This window comes from Tenebrio molitor, chromosome 1, assembly GCF_963966145.1.
Source record: "Tenebrio molitor chromosome 1, icTenMoli1.1, whole genome shotgun sequence".
Taxonomy (NCBI): domain Eukaryota; kingdom Metazoa; phylum Arthropoda; class Insecta; order Coleoptera; family Tenebrionidae; genus Tenebrio; species Tenebrio molitor.
The window spans coordinates 6,818,794-6,832,859 of NC_091046.1; the positions used below are offsets into that span (position 1 = coordinate 6,818,794).

General features: G+C 38.3%; 6 protein-coding genes across 6 annotated transcripts; 4 read left to right on the forward strand and 2 right to left on the reverse strand.

Annotated features, from left to right (window-relative positions):
- Positions 1-64: 64 nt before the first annotated feature.
- LOC138128422 (nucleolar protein 16) lies at positions 65-878 on the forward strand. The gene is made up of 2 exons (XM_069044635.1): positions 65-284; positions 338-878. Exons 1-2 carry the CDS (start codon positions 184-186, stop codon positions 819-821), a joined length of 585 nt encoding a protein of 194 aa, XP_068900736.1. The 5' UTR covers positions 65-183; the 3' UTR covers positions 822-878.
- A 2,152-nt stretch (positions 879-3,030) lies between these two features.
- parvin (beta-parvin) lies at positions 3,031-6,037 on the reverse strand. The gene is made up of 7 exons (XM_069044516.1): positions 5,664-6,037; positions 4,551-4,730; positions 4,352-4,441; positions 4,026-4,297; positions 3,672-3,974; positions 3,381-3,624; positions 3,031-3,325 (listed from the first exon to the last, which is right to left on the reverse strand). Exons 1-7 carry the CDS (start codon positions 5,950-5,952, stop codon positions 3,249-3,251), a joined length of 1,455 nt encoding a protein of 484 aa, XP_068900617.1. The 5' UTR covers positions 5,953-6,037; the 3' UTR covers positions 3,031-3,248.
- On the forward strand, positions 4,722-5,695 carry EMC3 (ER membrane protein complex subunit 3). Its single transcript, XM_069044605.1, has one exon. The coding sequence runs from the start codon at positions 4,767-4,769 to the stop codon at positions 5,502-5,504; it is 738 nt and encodes a 245-aa protein (XP_068900706.1). The 5' UTR covers positions 4,722-4,766; the 3' UTR covers positions 5,505-5,695.
- Positions 6,038-6,358: 321 nt separating the features above from the next.
- tex (THO complex 3 homolog tex) lies at positions 6,359-7,841 on the forward strand. Its single transcript, XM_069044569.1, has 3 exons — positions 6,359-6,790; positions 6,840-7,363; positions 7,440-7,841. The coding sequence occupies exons 1-3, from the start codon at positions 6,611-6,613 to the stop codon at positions 7,696-7,698; spliced, it is 963 nt and encodes a 320-aa protein (XP_068900670.1). The 5' UTR covers positions 6,359-6,610; the 3' UTR covers positions 7,699-7,841.
- Positions 7,721-13,228, reverse strand: glu (structural maintenance of chromosomes 4-like protein gluon). The gene is made up of 16 exons (XM_069044309.1): positions 12,821-13,228; positions 12,579-12,770; positions 12,346-12,522; positions 12,192-12,296; positions 11,947-12,134; positions 11,755-11,895; positions 11,511-11,700; positions 11,275-11,457; positions 10,860-11,222; positions 10,601-10,803; positions 9,605-10,342; positions 9,376-9,554; positions 8,854-8,993; positions 8,646-8,807; positions 8,343-8,590; positions 7,721-8,292 (listed from the first exon to the last, which is right to left on the reverse strand). Exons 1-16 carry the CDS (start codon positions 13,082-13,084, stop codon positions 7,839-7,841), a joined length of 3,927 nt encoding a protein of 1,308 aa, XP_068900410.1. The 5' UTR covers positions 13,085-13,228; the 3' UTR covers positions 7,721-7,838.
- Positions 13,229-13,391: 163 nt separating this feature from the next.
- Positions 13,392-14,060, forward strand: Pfdn6 (prefoldin 6). Its single transcript, XM_069044689.1, has 2 exons — positions 13,392-13,592; positions 13,639-14,060. The coding sequence occupies exons 1-2, from the start codon at positions 13,529-13,531 to the stop codon at positions 13,953-13,955; spliced, it is 381 nt and encodes a 126-aa protein (XP_068900790.1). The 5' UTR covers positions 13,392-13,528; the 3' UTR covers positions 13,956-14,060.
- The last annotated feature ends 6 nt before the right edge of the window (positions 14,061-14,066 follow it).

The window sequence follows — 14,066 nt, forward strand, 5'->3', positions numbered from 1 at the left end:
GATGTTTTGTTAACTGTTAATGAAAGTAATTATTTCATGTTTTATAAAAGTCGAGAGGGCAGCACTTGAGCTTTAGCGCTTTAGCCACAGAAACACGTGTCTTCCTATCCTGTCATTTGGGTAATGTTGCAGTAGGTTAAGTGCGATTTGTGTGTACTTATAAAATAAATTAACCCTTTTAAAATGGTCAAATTGAGGAAACAAAGGAAAAGGAAAGTGTATCGTCATAATGTGAACAGGAAAAGATTGCGGAATAGGATAGAAAGTGTGGGCAAAATCTCATGGTATGTTTGTGTTTCATTTTTCACTTGGTGAGTGTTTATGTGTCTTTTTGCAGTAAAGAAGTTAAGAGCGCTTGGGATAGGCGCAAGTCAGTACAAACAAATTTAGAAGAAATGGGGTTGTCATATGATCCGAATAAAACTATTAAAATTCCTAGTAATAAGCAAAAGCTGAAAGCTTCAGTAACATCAAATGTGGATGCCTGGGAAGAAGAAAATGTTGAAGCCACCCCTACAAAGGTTTTTGTAGCAGAAGCTTTAGAAACTGAAGCTAGAGCTCCTAGAGTAAAAATGTTTAAGCTGCCAAAGGGACAGGTCCAATGGATTACTTACTTGATGGATAAGTATGGCAAAGACTACAAGGCAATGGCAAGAGATAAGAAGAACTATCAGCAAGAGACATGGAAACAGCTCAGAGCAAAAATTAAGAGGTTTAAGAGTATACCAGAACAGTATTCTGTATATTTGAAAGAAAGAAATTTGACTGAGGGTGATGCAAGTAGTGGAAATGACAGTGCCCTATCAGATAATGAAATTTGAGTTGGAAACCATTTTTTTCATTATTCCTGTTCAAATAAAAGAGTTTTAGTTTTCAAAGTTTTTTCTAAATGTGATCGTATCCCTGATCAACTTTTATCCAATGTTTTATGTCACATTACTCTTACGTTTTTTTAGGTCGGGTTGCATAAGAGCCGTTTGACACGAGACTTATTTCAGTACTGAATTCGGTACAATTGTTGCGCGCGCTGATTCAGTGAGCTTGGATGCAAGAAAATAGAACATGTTCTAATTTCTTGGATGTAAACCTGCGCATTAGCGACATGGTTGACAGTACCGCCATCGTGCAACTGTGCCTGTTTTTAGAGGTGGCAAGTTCGATTCCTTTCAGTGAATCAATTCATTTGATTCAGTTTTTTTTATGAATCGTTCGCAGCTTTCGAATAGTTAACCATACTTCTATTTAAACCTATCTACCTATCTATTTACATTGGAGTTTAAAACGTTAATTAGACGTGTAAATAAAAAATTTATTTCTATTTGCCGTTCTGAAAATAATGTTCTTTATGTCCCGGGCCCATTTTTTATAGCTTGTTCGGCTCCTACAAGTGAGTCTTGTCCTGTACCGTACTGAAACGACCTAATAATAATACCCAAATTTTTTTCGGGCGCTTTTTTGCATTCCTTTTTTTTTCTACCATGATTAATACCGTGTGATCAAGAATGACTGAGTCTGTTGGTAACAATGAAATTTGGCAAATTTAAAATTTACCATCAAAGGTTCATTTTTGTAATAGCATAAACATAACCGGCATAACCGAAAATGTTTTTAATGTCGTCTCAAGTTAAAAAATTCAGTCAGCGCGAATTACGAGACAGAAAACACCAGCACTTTTCAACTGTTACATTGCCAACAGACTCAGTCATTGTTGATCACGCTGTATAATCATTATCTCCGTGGCTGCTGCTAGCAGTAGTTGTCTACGCCGATCCATATTGACATTATTGTTCACTATTTTCACTTTCAACGGTGCCGCAAACTTACTTGACAGATTGTTTACATTGAAAGCGCATGCGCGTGTACGTATTTTACGAACTTACGTGTCATACAGCAATTCGGCATTCAGTACTAAATTTTAAACTGAATCAGCGCGCGCAACAATTGTATTGAATTCAGTACTGAAATAAGTCTCGTGTCAAACGGCTCTTGCTTAGTTTAGTTAACATCGTGTCAGCTAACAACGCGTCAAGTCGGAAATCCGCCCATTTGATTGGCTGATTCAAATCCAATGTTAAATATCACCCAATCGTATCGCTTGGCAGCTTGGCAGTATGTTATGTTTAACTTTAACAACAACGACATTGCTTTATACAACCGGGCTTTTCGGCGTTTTTCAATGTTCGTGTCGTGAATGTTTAAATCACGATTAAATATTCGACAATGAAAAGAAAAATGTTTTTAATGCAATGTTGAATGCCGGTTGGTAGGTTGGTACCAGTACTACCAGTCACGTGACATTTGTTTATGAACCACCTAACCTCAAATAAATTTTTAAATTTTAACATTGCATCTTCTTTATCTAGGATTGCAATGTAACGATGCAACCGAAGAATGTTCAGTCGGTTATTGCTGTCGGAAAAAATTTTGAATACACACTTTTTCAGGTAAAACTTTTTATAATTCCATTTATACATTTGTATTTGCACAAACTGCGCACAGATCGCGATTTCATTAGCGGAAAATGGACTTCAAATCTGGTTTATTTCGCCGGAAAAGTTTGAGAAGCCTCCAAAAGACATCAAAACACCAGACAAGGAGATTCTGCAGCTGATAACATTTATGTAAGTCCTCAGAGAGACTGAGGAATTTTTCACTATTCAAGTTCTTATTTTGTCAGGTATTTGAAAGATTATAAAGACTTAATTATCCATCTCAATGGAATTCATCTCTGGCGCAAAACTCCAAACGTAATAATTCTGTCAGGTTTTGAAAACTATTGTAACTTATCATCTACAGATTATAAACCTGTACAAGCTGCTTTAATAGTGACCAGTTTGTTGGATAGTGCAGCAGTATGTGCAGTAAAAAATAATGAAAAAGTTAATGTACTTGTGGCTTGTGCTGAACTAACAGAAGGAAAAGAAAAATTACAAATAATTAAAGACTTGTACTTTTTAAACTATATTCTCAAAAGTGAAGATGATGAATTTTTTAATAGTGTTGTTCAATTACTTAAATAAATTTGAAATATTTGTTTTGATTATGTTTTAATAAATATAAAAAATAATACAAGTTATTTACATTAGTGGGTATAACACTTAAAAATTTGTAAATGGATTTGTCAACTTTTCAATAATCATACACTACAGTTATATAAGGCATGTTAAAGCACAATCAGATTGGAGATGCAGTGGAAGAGAAATCATCCAATTAACACCAAATTTAAGGCACTAGGTATGTCAAAAGGTTTATAAAATACTTTTATACTTTGTAAAGAGATTATAAAGCACTCTCAGTGTAGACTTTAGGTCCATATTGACAACATCTGAAACAAGATTACAAGATTACTTTTAATTTAGATGTTGATGACCAAAAATAACCTTCTGGTCGAGCTTTTGGCTTTTTCAAACCAACTTCCTCCATCAGCTCAAAAGCAAAAGAAACATTGTGCACCTTCTGATCAAAATCTCTGGGTGTAGCATGGAAACTGTACAGTGGCACAAAGAATCCTTCCAAAAGACCCATCAACATGATCAAATATACACCATCATGAAACTGACTCTCCAGATCACTCACTTCCAAATTGATTTTATTCAGGTGTTTATTTACAAATGTTACCAGACTCTGTAAAAAAAATGTTAACAAGCTTCAACAAAAAAAGAAGTGGTTACCTTTTTGACAACTTGGAGTTTATCAGGAGCATGATCAAACAATGTATCAAATGCATCACGCTCACATCTCATACCAACATCATCATAAGCTGAAGTGATGTTTTCTTTGACAACTCTATGAGATAACTGCCCATTTATCTTCTGCACTACTACCATTGACACTGATACATGTTCTGGTAGACGGACAGGGGGGCGGAAGTGGCGCGCCAAAGCCACTAATAAATGCATAATGGGGACAATATTTTTCGAATGAACAGCTTCTACACTCCATTTTTTGTGGCCCAAGCGCTGAACCCCCAAAACCTAAAAATTTTGATTAATACAAAAGAATTTTTTTTCATTTTAAAAATTTACCTGATTAAAATGGGCTAAAACCACAGACAGTTTCTGCTTTTGTCCTTCCTCAGACTGAGTCACCTCAGGCACATCAAGTTTGTCATTTGTCAACTTCTCAAGCAGTTTCTGCAACACTTGCCCATCATACAAATCTTCAGCAAGGTCTTGCACAATTATTCTTTGCGAGGCCAATTCATCATTAACCCAATCAATCAATACTTGGGACAGGTCCCTAAATCTAGGGTCATCATAAGAGCGTGGTTCAACCATGCACCTCTCCTCATTATCCTCTGCAAGAGATTGACTTGTTATGTAAACAAGACATTGTGAATATTTTTATTTACCCAAATCATAATCTTCTGGAGGGGTAATAGGGTTCATGGGATTCCCAGGAGAATCAATAGCATATTTGCCCTCAGCTTGGACCTCTTGAACTACAACAAATTACAAAATTAGACCACCACACCTACTTTGTTTAACAACATAACCATATTAGGTAACGCGAATACGGCTACTGAATGTCATTTTTTACGGTATAGTTACCTTCCTTGATACGCTTTTTTCTTCCCAGGGTCCCTAACTTGTCCCAAATTGACTCCTCCTTGTCGCTTTTGGGCCCCACGGGCCTCGGCGATTTCGGCCTTACCGTAGCCATTTCTGCGATTTCGTCAGTTTCGTATCTGTCATTTTGGGGATTTTTCTTCCTGCCGTATGGTGTTATCACTAGAAATGACAGTTGACATTTAACACAATCGAAAAATGACGACCGATTTGATTGTGGACCCCCAAATCCGATTTTGGGTGTTTTTACCCATCGTAGTGATTACATTTTTAGTGGGAATACTTCGACATTACATATCAATTCTCCTGTCTAGCCAAAAAAAGGTGGAAATACAGCAGTTGCAAGACAGCCAACTTATTCTGCGGGCTCGGGTGTTGAGAGAGAACGCCAAATTCATTCCGAAAAATTCGTTCCTAATTAGAAAGCACGCTTTTAACAAGGAGGAGGATGGTTATTTGATGCAGAAGAGGCCCCCGGTGACCCAAAACATGATGACCGACCCAACCATGATGACTGACATGTTGAAAGGCAACCTGACCAATGTGTTGCCCATGATCATAATTGGTGGCTGGATTAATTGGATGTTTTCCGGATTTATCACTACTAAAGTTCCATTTCCACTGACTCTGCGATTTAAGTCAATGTTGCAAAGGGGTATTGAATTGTCACACCTTGATGCATCATGGGTGTCTTCTGCATCTTGGTACTTTTTAAATGTGTTTGGACTGAGAAGCATCTATGCGCTAGTTTTGGGTGAAAATAATGCAGCAGATCAAAGCAAGCAGATGCAGGATCAGATGTCTGGAGCAGCAATGGCAATGCCCAATGATCCCAAAGTTCCTTTTAAAGCAGAATGGGAAGCTTTGGAAATTGTTGACCACCAGTGGCTCTTGGCAGACATAGAAAATACAATCACCCAACTAGACATTAATTAATAAATTTTGTTGATTTATAATTGAATAATTTATTGAATATGTTTATAATGATATTTGTTTGTATAACTTTTAACAATTTTGAAGTTAAATTTTGAGATTTTTTAAAAATCATTGTGATGGACTTTATGAGAATATTTGTTAATTATGGAGTTTACTTACTTTTCATCAAATAAACTGCTGTTGCTTTGTCATCTCTTCCATCATCTTCCTCCCGCTTTTCCTCTGTTTTTACATCTTGCAAAACCTTTTTTGATTCTTGGTTAAAGTTTGGTGTGGGGGTTTTCATTTTAACGTCGACGATTCTAGGTGCCGACGCTAAATCTTTTAGTTCATCATCGCTAGATTCAGATGACTCTTCTGAAAGATGAACAGGGGACAATCTTGTTTCTAGTGACGATTGTCTGTATAAAACTTGACAAATTGGCTTTTCCACTTCACTTTCTTCCATTTTAACAATAAAAAGAAAAAATAGCGTAGAAAACTTTGAAAGGAAATCGTAATATGTTGTACGTGACGCTTACAACCGCATATCCTGCAACATTACACAACTGAAAGGATGTAGTGGATAGATTTTTTATAAGATATTGTTTTCTATTATACTGGAAGTGTGTTGTGGTTTTCATGTTATCGTATGTGGTTAAAATGCCGATAAAGAATATACACAAGTAACGAAATACTCAGAATAATGCTTGAAGTGTTAAATCTTTTCATTTGCAAAGTCTCTCTACCTTTTGAAAAATCTAACCTTTCTGAGATTGCTACATTTCTAATTGTTTGTAAGAAATTTTTAGGGTTCAAAACTAAAGAGTTTATAAATATATTCATCGCTATTTCCAGCAATATCATTCTCATTTCTCAATTATAAGATCAAAAGACTTTCCTGGGGTTTTGAGATGTATTGTTGGTTGCATATATGCAATATTTTGTTTTCAAAACCATTTGAATGATTGAGGTTATGTTAGTTTGGCGGCGTTACATTAATTTTTGCAATTAATATATTAGTTCTCTCGTGTAAATACATCAATTTTAAATTAAGTGACGACGTTAGCTGCCCTTTCACTTGTCCTCCTTTTTTTTATTTCTGTGGATCTAAGATAGTGGTCGAAATGTATCAAGAAAAGATCGAGGAACTACAAAACTACTTCAAGAGTCACTGCAAAATGAAAGAGTACTCGGGCCACTCTTCCAAAGTCCACTCGGTGGGCTGGAGTTGCGACGGCAAGCGCTTGGCCTCTGGATCATTCGACAAATCCGTTTGCATCTACACGCTGGACCGGGACAGACTGGTACGTCGAAATTCCTTTCCCGAACCCCCCAAAACTCTACTTTTCCCAGAACAAAGAGATCACCTTCAAAGGGCACGGCGGCTCCGTGGACCAACTGTGCTGGCACCAGTCCCACTCAGATTTGCTGAGTACCGCGAGTGGTGACAAATCAGTGAGAATCTGGGACACCAGAATTCAAAAATGCGTCGCGACAATCAACACAAAGGGTGAAAACATCAATATAACCTGGTCACCCAACGGGAACTCCATAGCGGTGGGCAATAAAGAAGATCTTGTCACTTTTATCGATGCAAGAACACACAAAATCGAAGCTGAGGAACAGTTTAACTTCGAGGTGAACGAAATTTCCTGGAATAACACCAGTGATTTGTTCTTTTTAACCAACGGACAAGGGTGCGTTCACATCTTGAGTTATCCAGAGCTGAAGAGACAACACATCTTGAAGGCCCACCCTGGGACTTGCATTTGCATCGAGTTTGACCCTACAGGGAAGTATTTTGCTACTGGGAGTGCAGACGCGTTGGTGTCATTGTGGGACATAAACGAGCTGGCCTGTCAGCGAGTTTTCACCAGGTGAGAAGTAGACCCATCTTGTTGGCAACTGTCAACAGCATTTCCTGTGGAAAGATATAAATGCGTTTTGATTTAGAATGGACTGGCCGGTCAGGACGATCTCGTTCAGTTACGACGGCCAACTGTTGGCCTCAGCCTCTGAAGACTTAATAATAGACATCGGTTTCGTCGAAACCGGCGACAAAATCGCCGACATTTCAGTCGAAGCTGCAACATTTACAGTAGCTTGGCATCCTTCGATGTACTTCTTGGCTTACGCCTGCGACGACAAAGACGCATACGACCGTAAAAGAGACGCCGGGAGTCTGAAAGTGTGGGGTTTCCCTTCAGACTAAGACTTTTTAACAAAACAACGACTAAAAATTTAATAAAATCTATTTTCAAATTGTAAAATTTAAGAACTAAATGTACTCTGCGCAAATATTTTATAAGTGATTTGTAAAGCGTCTTATAAATAAAAAATCTGGCGTCATGTTCACGTAACGTCCATCGCTTCCTCCAGCGAATCGTTGATGACGGCATCCCCGTTGTGGGCGACCCCGCTCGAATCCGACTCCACTCTGTCGACGTCCTTCCCGTTGTCCCGATTTTCCTTATCTTCGTTCTTCTGGTCGAAACCGCGCGGATCGATCGTGATCGTCTTCGTACAATTGAATATCTTGTAAATTCCGATCAGATTGTCGCACAATTCGAACATGTTGGAACGCAACGAAATGATAATGAACTGCGCGTTTTTGGTCCTTTCTTTGATGTAGTGACCCACGATTGACACGTTTTTGAAGTCGAGGGCCGCGTCGATCTCGTCCATCACGTACAGGGGCGAGGGCTTGTAGTAATGCAGGGCGAACACTAGCGCCAACGACGACAGCGTTTTCTCTCCTCCCGACAGATTCGATATCGCTTTCCACGACTTCCGTGGGGGGCGCACGCTGAAACGGGAAGATTTCACAACTGTAATCGTTGTTAACGAGGAACTCACTTCAACTGGACGCCGTCCGCGAAGGGATCGCACGAGTCGAGGATTTCAAAGTCGGCATCTCCTCCGAGCGTTATCATCTGGTACATCTCCTTCAGTTTCAGCTTGATTATGTTGTACCCCACCATAAATTCGTCTCGTCTTTGATTTTTAACCTTGTCAAACAAACTCTTCATGTCGTTTCGCTTCGACGTTATAGCGTCCAGTTCTTGGGCTTTCGCCATGTAGACATTCTGTCCGGTCTTATATTCCTGCAACATACCACATTCGTATTTCGTGCTCGCGTTTTGCAAATTTATCAATTACCTGTATGGCATTAAGATTTGGCTTGGTGTTCTTTATGGAATTTTGTGCCGCTTGGAGTTCCAGCTCTACCACTTCTGTATTCTTAGATTGTAGTTCTTCTGGTTCAAATTTCTTTAATTCCTCTTGTTCTTCGGGAATCTCGTGCAACGTTAGTTGCGTCAACTGTAAATTACAAAATAATTTCCTTCTAAGCTAGCTGATGAAGTACCTTTGCGTGCCACTGGTGAATCGTTGCCTTACATTCGTTCAGCTTTTCATTTATTGTTTTAAATGTTTGATCGACGTCCACTTTTTTTAATAACAGCTTTTTCTCTTCGCCGGTGAGAGCAGTCACCTCTTGCTTTAATTCTACAAAAACATTATTATTTTTACTACAACCCTTTGCATGTGCAAAATTTGTTACAATAAAAATTAATGCCTCAATTACAAAATTTTTATTTTTTTGTTACCATAATTGTTTTTTTTTTTTTAATTTACAAACAGGTATAAAATCGTATTAGGACCAACTTTTCCCTATAATTCTTTTGATGTATTCAATACAAAAGCCCTTTTCGGATTCTTTTTAAATGTCAAAGTTGACGGATATCGAAAGTCACGTGATCACTTTTGACAATCACATTTTTACTCTTCAAACAAGCAGACTACTGCCGTAGTAAATTTTTTCGCTAAATCAACCGAACCACTTGGAAGGCACCATATATTTTATTTCGTTGAGCTAACTGCAACATACCTGCATATTTCCCTTCTTCGTTCGACAACTGTTCCGTTAGTTCTTCAATGCACTTCAACAACTTCTGACCGTCCTCTTCTATCGTGTCCCTTTCGGCCTTCGCTTCCCTCAATCTATTTTCCGCATCTACAATATTCTGTTCCAACGTTGCAATTTTCTGTTCACATTTCTTCGCATTTCTGGAAACCGATCAACTGTACACAATGTCTCTTTTAAAAAATCAAATCACCTTTCAGACGTCGTAATCGCCACTCTCAACCTCGTAACTTCTGCTTTGCACTTATCGATAGATTTGGTAGTTTCGCTCAGATTTTTATCCACGGTTCTCATTTTCCCCGTAGTCTTCTCTTTGATCTCGGCCGTCAACTTGTCCACGTCAACTTGCAATTCTTGAGCGTTGGCGGACGCTTCCTCAAATTCAGCTTTCTTGGCTTCCACCGTGGCCGTCAACTTCTGTATCTGTTTGGGGTCGGATTTTGTCGATTTCACGACGTTTTCCTGTTTGCGCAGTTCGTGACTCTGCAAGGGCTGCTGTCCCTTCAAAGACTGCAACTCTTGCGTGAACTTTTCCAAATTGACCTTCATGTGGTTCAGCTCGGGTTGGAGCGTGGCGATTTGGTTTTCTAGAGCTGCTTGTTCTTGCATCAATTGTTTGAAACGATCTTCAAATTTTTCCAGAACCGATTCCATGTTTTCGATTTCCTTGGGGTCGACGGTCGACGTGACGACGGACTGGCCCATTCGGCCCCGACTCACCGTTTTGCCGCCGCCGCTCATCGTTCCTGACGTTTCGATCAGGTCGCCCTTCAGGGTGACCACCCTGTATCGTTGAGCCCCATAAGCTATTCTAGAGGCCTGATCCAAATCGTTAGCCACAAGGGTGTCTCTCAGGGAGAAATAAAACGCAGTTCTCACGGTTTCGTCTTGAATTTGGACGAGATCAAACAGGCGATGCACATTTTCTGGACTAAAATTATTTTTATTGTATCAAATTACAAAATTATTTTTTCAATATGCTTCGATTTTTAAGGCTTTTTTTTTTATTCATTTATAAACTAATTTTCAGGAAATAAGGATAAGGTAGGATGGTAAAATTGACTACAAATCCTCAGGATAAGACCCCGCAGACTTATCTAAGGCTGTCAAGAATTATATGACAACTTATAAAACACTCACGCAGCCTTCAGTCATTTTAAGCGACTTTACTTAAATTTTTTCCACTTACGTTCGAATCCTACTGTTGGCGACCTCTCTGAGGTGTTCCTGCTTGTCCAAGGCGATAAACGTGGCCCTCCCTAGGCCGTGCTTTTTCAAAAACTCTATACACCACTGGGCTGTGCTTACAGTATCGACCACAATATTATCCAGTCGGCCGCAGGCTGTGGATATGGCTACGTCGTACTTCTGGTCAATGGCGCCAAGGTCACCCTATACACAGACTTTTTTTTACAATCTCTCTCGCGCAAAAGTATTTCTGACATTACCAATCTTCCGTACAGCCCCCGGCACTTCCCCTCGCGCTTCTGCTGCATCAAAGAGTCGAGAATTTTACCGCGCGACCTGGACATCTGCATCGAACTTCGCACTTCCTCCAGATGCATCCTCTTCTGTCTGATCTCTTTGGTGATCTGAGCCTCTTCTCTTTTGACGCCCTCCAATTCTTCGTGTGCGCCCCTCAGCGAGTTCTCCGTGAGAGGAATTTTTCGTTTGAGCTGCGCCACCTCTTCCGTTCGTTGGTTGATGGTCGCCTCGGTGTTTTTTATTGCTTCTTGCAACTTCTCGAGTTTATTTCTTTCGCTCTCTTCGTGACTTCGACAGATTTTTAGCTCGGAGTCGGCCAGATCGTACTGAAAATTGCGATGAGGGCGAAACACAACACAAGAAAAGTAAAATTCTTACGGCGGATTTCGTCGCGTCCACTGCTTTTTTGAGATGACCCAGTCGCGTTTCCAGCTTTTCTTTGTCCACTTGCAGGTCTTTGGTTTCTTCTCGGATATTCGCCAACAGTCGTGCCTTTTCCTTTTCCAATTTTTCTTTTTTCGCCGTCAGTTCCACTTCTTTTACTTCACATTCTTTGATCGTCTACAAACATCAATTTAAAAAGATAATCTCAATTTATAACATTCTAAAATTACGTTTTTATTATCTTCAGGAACTTTTTCCAATTGAGCAAGCTTCTTCCTCTCTTCTTCCAATTGTTGTTTGTACTTCTTTCTGTTTGTATTAGTCTGCACCATCTCAGCCTGCAGCTGCACATCTTTCTTATCAGCAGCATTGAAAGCTTCTTTCATTTGCTCTTTTCTGTGTTGCAATTTCTCATACTTCCTGAAAATCATTTTTATTAAGATTCAAATCAATCAGAAAGCACTTTCTCCTTACCCACACTCCTGTCTCAATGTTTCTTCTTTCTCAGCTTTTTCGTTACCAAGCTCTTTCAACCTATCAATCATCTGGTTACGACTTTCAGTTATTTGTCTCTTGTCCTCCTCAATTTCCTTAGATTTTTCCTCTAAATCATAGCTACAATCAAAAAGTAAATGTATACATTCTTAAAAAGCCAATTATCCTTACATTTGTCTCTGATAAAGAAAATTTTTGCAGGTTGCTATTTTATTTTCTGTTCTGAGAAAACCCATGGCTTCTTCCATTGGTCCTCTAAGTTCTTCCAGTTCTTTTTCAATCAATGTCAACCTATTCAATTTCTCTGACCGCAAAACAGATAAATTCTCTATCTTATCAGTCAATTGGACAAGAGGTTTCTTCCAAAAGAATTTTTTTATTAATAACATTGTACAATATTAAAATAATTGTCATACCTTATATCTATTAGTTCCAATAATATCTTCAAGGTACTCGAGCATTCCTGTTTCATTTTCATTTGCACCTTTACTTTTCATCATGGCTATTTCTTCCACCTCTCCCTGAAAATGTGACATTTGTAATGTAAGAAAAAAATATTTTAGTACAAACCTGCAAAATAAGGAAGCGGTTATGGTCCAAGTCAATACCATGGTGCCTCAACAACTTGGCTATTTCTTTAAATTGCACTTTTCTACCATTAAGTTCATAATAAGAAGTATTATCTTTATTGGCAGTTCTGGCCACTACAAATTCAGTACCTGGCACAACTTCATACTCATTTCCAGGCTGTAATGCAATTATTATTTACTTAAATGACTTAAAATAAATCAACAAGTTATTACCTTGTCTATTATTTCACAAAAGTGCACAGCCACTGTGCAAGACTGAACATTTCTGTATTTTTCTGAATTGTGAAGTAAAACTGACAATTTCTTGCATCTAATTCTTGTAGCACGGTATCCAAAGACAAACAGCATGGAATCAATAACATTGCTCTTACCACTGCCATTTGGCCCCACAATAGCATTAAAGCACTGCAATAAATAGTTTTACCTTACTTGATATGAAAGCAATTGCAACATACTTTTGAGAATGGGCCCAAATCCTGCTCTTGTGCATAACTTTTAAAAAAATTGTTTGAAATTTTCCTTATAATCAGACGTGTATTTGATTCGCGTATAGAAATACGCTTTGCCGGTGCCGGGATATAAATTCCATCAACATGTGTCCCCTCATCATCAGACCAATTTAATTCTTCACCATCTGCATTTTGGTTATCTTGGTTATCTTGGTGCTCTTGGTGCACTTCAGGTGAATGTTTCCGTTTCCTATTTTTCCTAGCAGACATCCTTTTTTTTACTTACGGTTGTATAAAATGGTTTAAAAAGGTAAAATAATACATATAAAACAAAATGTTTGTGTATTGTTTGGAAAACACATTTGAAATTTTTGACGGTTATTTGACGCTTAGTTAGCAGTGAAGTTGCGCCGCGATTTTGTAATCGGATTGGTCCTCTAAAGCAAAGCCGACACACTATTTAATAAATAATATTTAATCAATTTTTCTTATTGTATAAAATTTTAGATAATAAAATAAAATAAAGTGGCGGAAGATTGTAGGCAATAGAGTAATTTTGATATTTTGCTTTAAACATTTTTGAAATGTCATTTGTTTTAATGTTGGTAGTAACCCACTTTCCGCTTCTAACGTCAGTTTTTTGTAAATTGTGAAAATAGCGAAAATAAAGTAGTGAATAGTATTTTCGACTGTAATTTTTAACTAAAGCACACAATGAGTGAAGATCTCCAAAGAAAAATTCAGTCCGAACTGGACAGCTTCAAAAACACCCAAAAAGGTATGTCATTCAATTTCTCCTTCGACATAACCTCACACTTTGTTAGAGTTGCAGAAAGCAATTTCATCGCGACAGCAACTCGACGGTCAGTTAAATGAAAATATGATAGTCAAGGATGAACTAGACATCTTGGCGAAAGATGCCAAAGTTTATAAGTCTGTAGGTCCGGTTCTTATCAAAACGGAGCTCGTTGAGGCTAAACAAAATGTGAGCAAGCGGATGGAGTATATCAATAAAGAAATCAAGAGAGTCGATGATCAAATTACGTCTCTTGAAAAGAAACAAGACATACACAGAGAGGGTCTTCAAAAGTTGCAACATCAATTTCAGCAAGCACAAGTGAAGGCTGCATTGCATGCTTAAGATTGCCAGAATCCAATTTGCTTTATTTAATTGATTTATTTATGTAACAAGTTGAACTCGCATTTTGTATAATTGAAGACTAATAAAATAATCTCGTTAACACAACACCAT

Excerpts from the sequence above, each read along its gene's own strand:
- tex (XM_069044569.1), top strand. The coding sequence starts at position 6,611 with ATGTATCAAGAAAAGATCGAGGAACTACAAAACTACTTCAAGAGTCAC. Across the intron at positions 6,791-6,839 it reads CGCTGGACCGGGACAGACTG|AACAAAGAGATCACCTTCAA; the intron begins GTACGTCGAAAT and ends TACTTTTCCCAG. Across the intron at positions 7,364-7,439 it reads TGTCAGCGAGTTTTCACCAG|AATGGACTGGCCGGTCAGGA; the intron begins GTGAGAAGTAGA and ends GTTTTGATTTAG.
- Pfdn6 (XM_069044689.1), top strand. The coding sequence starts at position 13,529 with ATGAGTGAAGATCTCCAAAGAAAAATTCAGTCCGAACTGGACAGCTTC. Across the intron at positions 13,593-13,638 it reads CTTCAAAAACACCCAAAAAG|AGTTGCAGAAAGCAATTTCA; the intron begins GTATGTCATTCA and ends ACACTTTGTTAG.
- glu (XM_069044309.1), bottom strand. The coding sequence starts at position 13,084 with ATGTCTGCTAGGAAAAATAGGAAACGGAAACATTCACCTGAAGTGCAC. Across the intron at positions 12,771-12,820 it reads ATTTGGGCCCATTCTCAAAA|TGCTTTAATGCTATTGTGGG; the intron begins GTATGTTGCAAT and ends TATTTATTGCAG. Across the intron at positions 8,808-8,853 it reads TTCACCAGTGGCACGCAAAG|TTGACGCAACTAACGTTGCA; the intron begins GTACTTCATCAG and ends TGTAATTTACAG.
- LOC138128422 (XM_069044635.1), top strand. The coding sequence starts at position 184 with ATGGTCAAATTGAGGAAACAAAGGAAAAGGAAAGTGTATCGTCATAAT. Across the intron at positions 285-337 it reads AGTGTGGGCAAAATCTCATG|TAAAGAAGTTAAGAGCGCTT; the intron begins GTATGTTTGTGT and ends GTCTTTTTGCAG.
- parvin (XM_069044516.1), bottom strand. The coding sequence starts at position 5,952 with ATGGAAGAAAGTGAAGTGGAAAAGCCAATTTGTCAAGTTTTATACAGA. Across the intron at positions 3,975-4,025 it reads TTTTAGCCCATTTTAATCAG|GTTTTGGGGGTTCAGCGCTT; the intron begins GTAAATTTTTAA and ends CAAAATTTTTAG. Across the intron at positions 3,625-3,671 it reads AACTCCAAGTTGTCAAAAAG|AGTCTGGTAACATTTGTAAA; the intron begins GTAACCACTTCT and ends TTTTTTTTACAG.
- EMC3 (XM_069044605.1), top strand. The coding sequence starts at position 4,767 with ATGACGACCGATTTGATTGTGGACCCCCAAATCCGATTTTGGGTGTTT.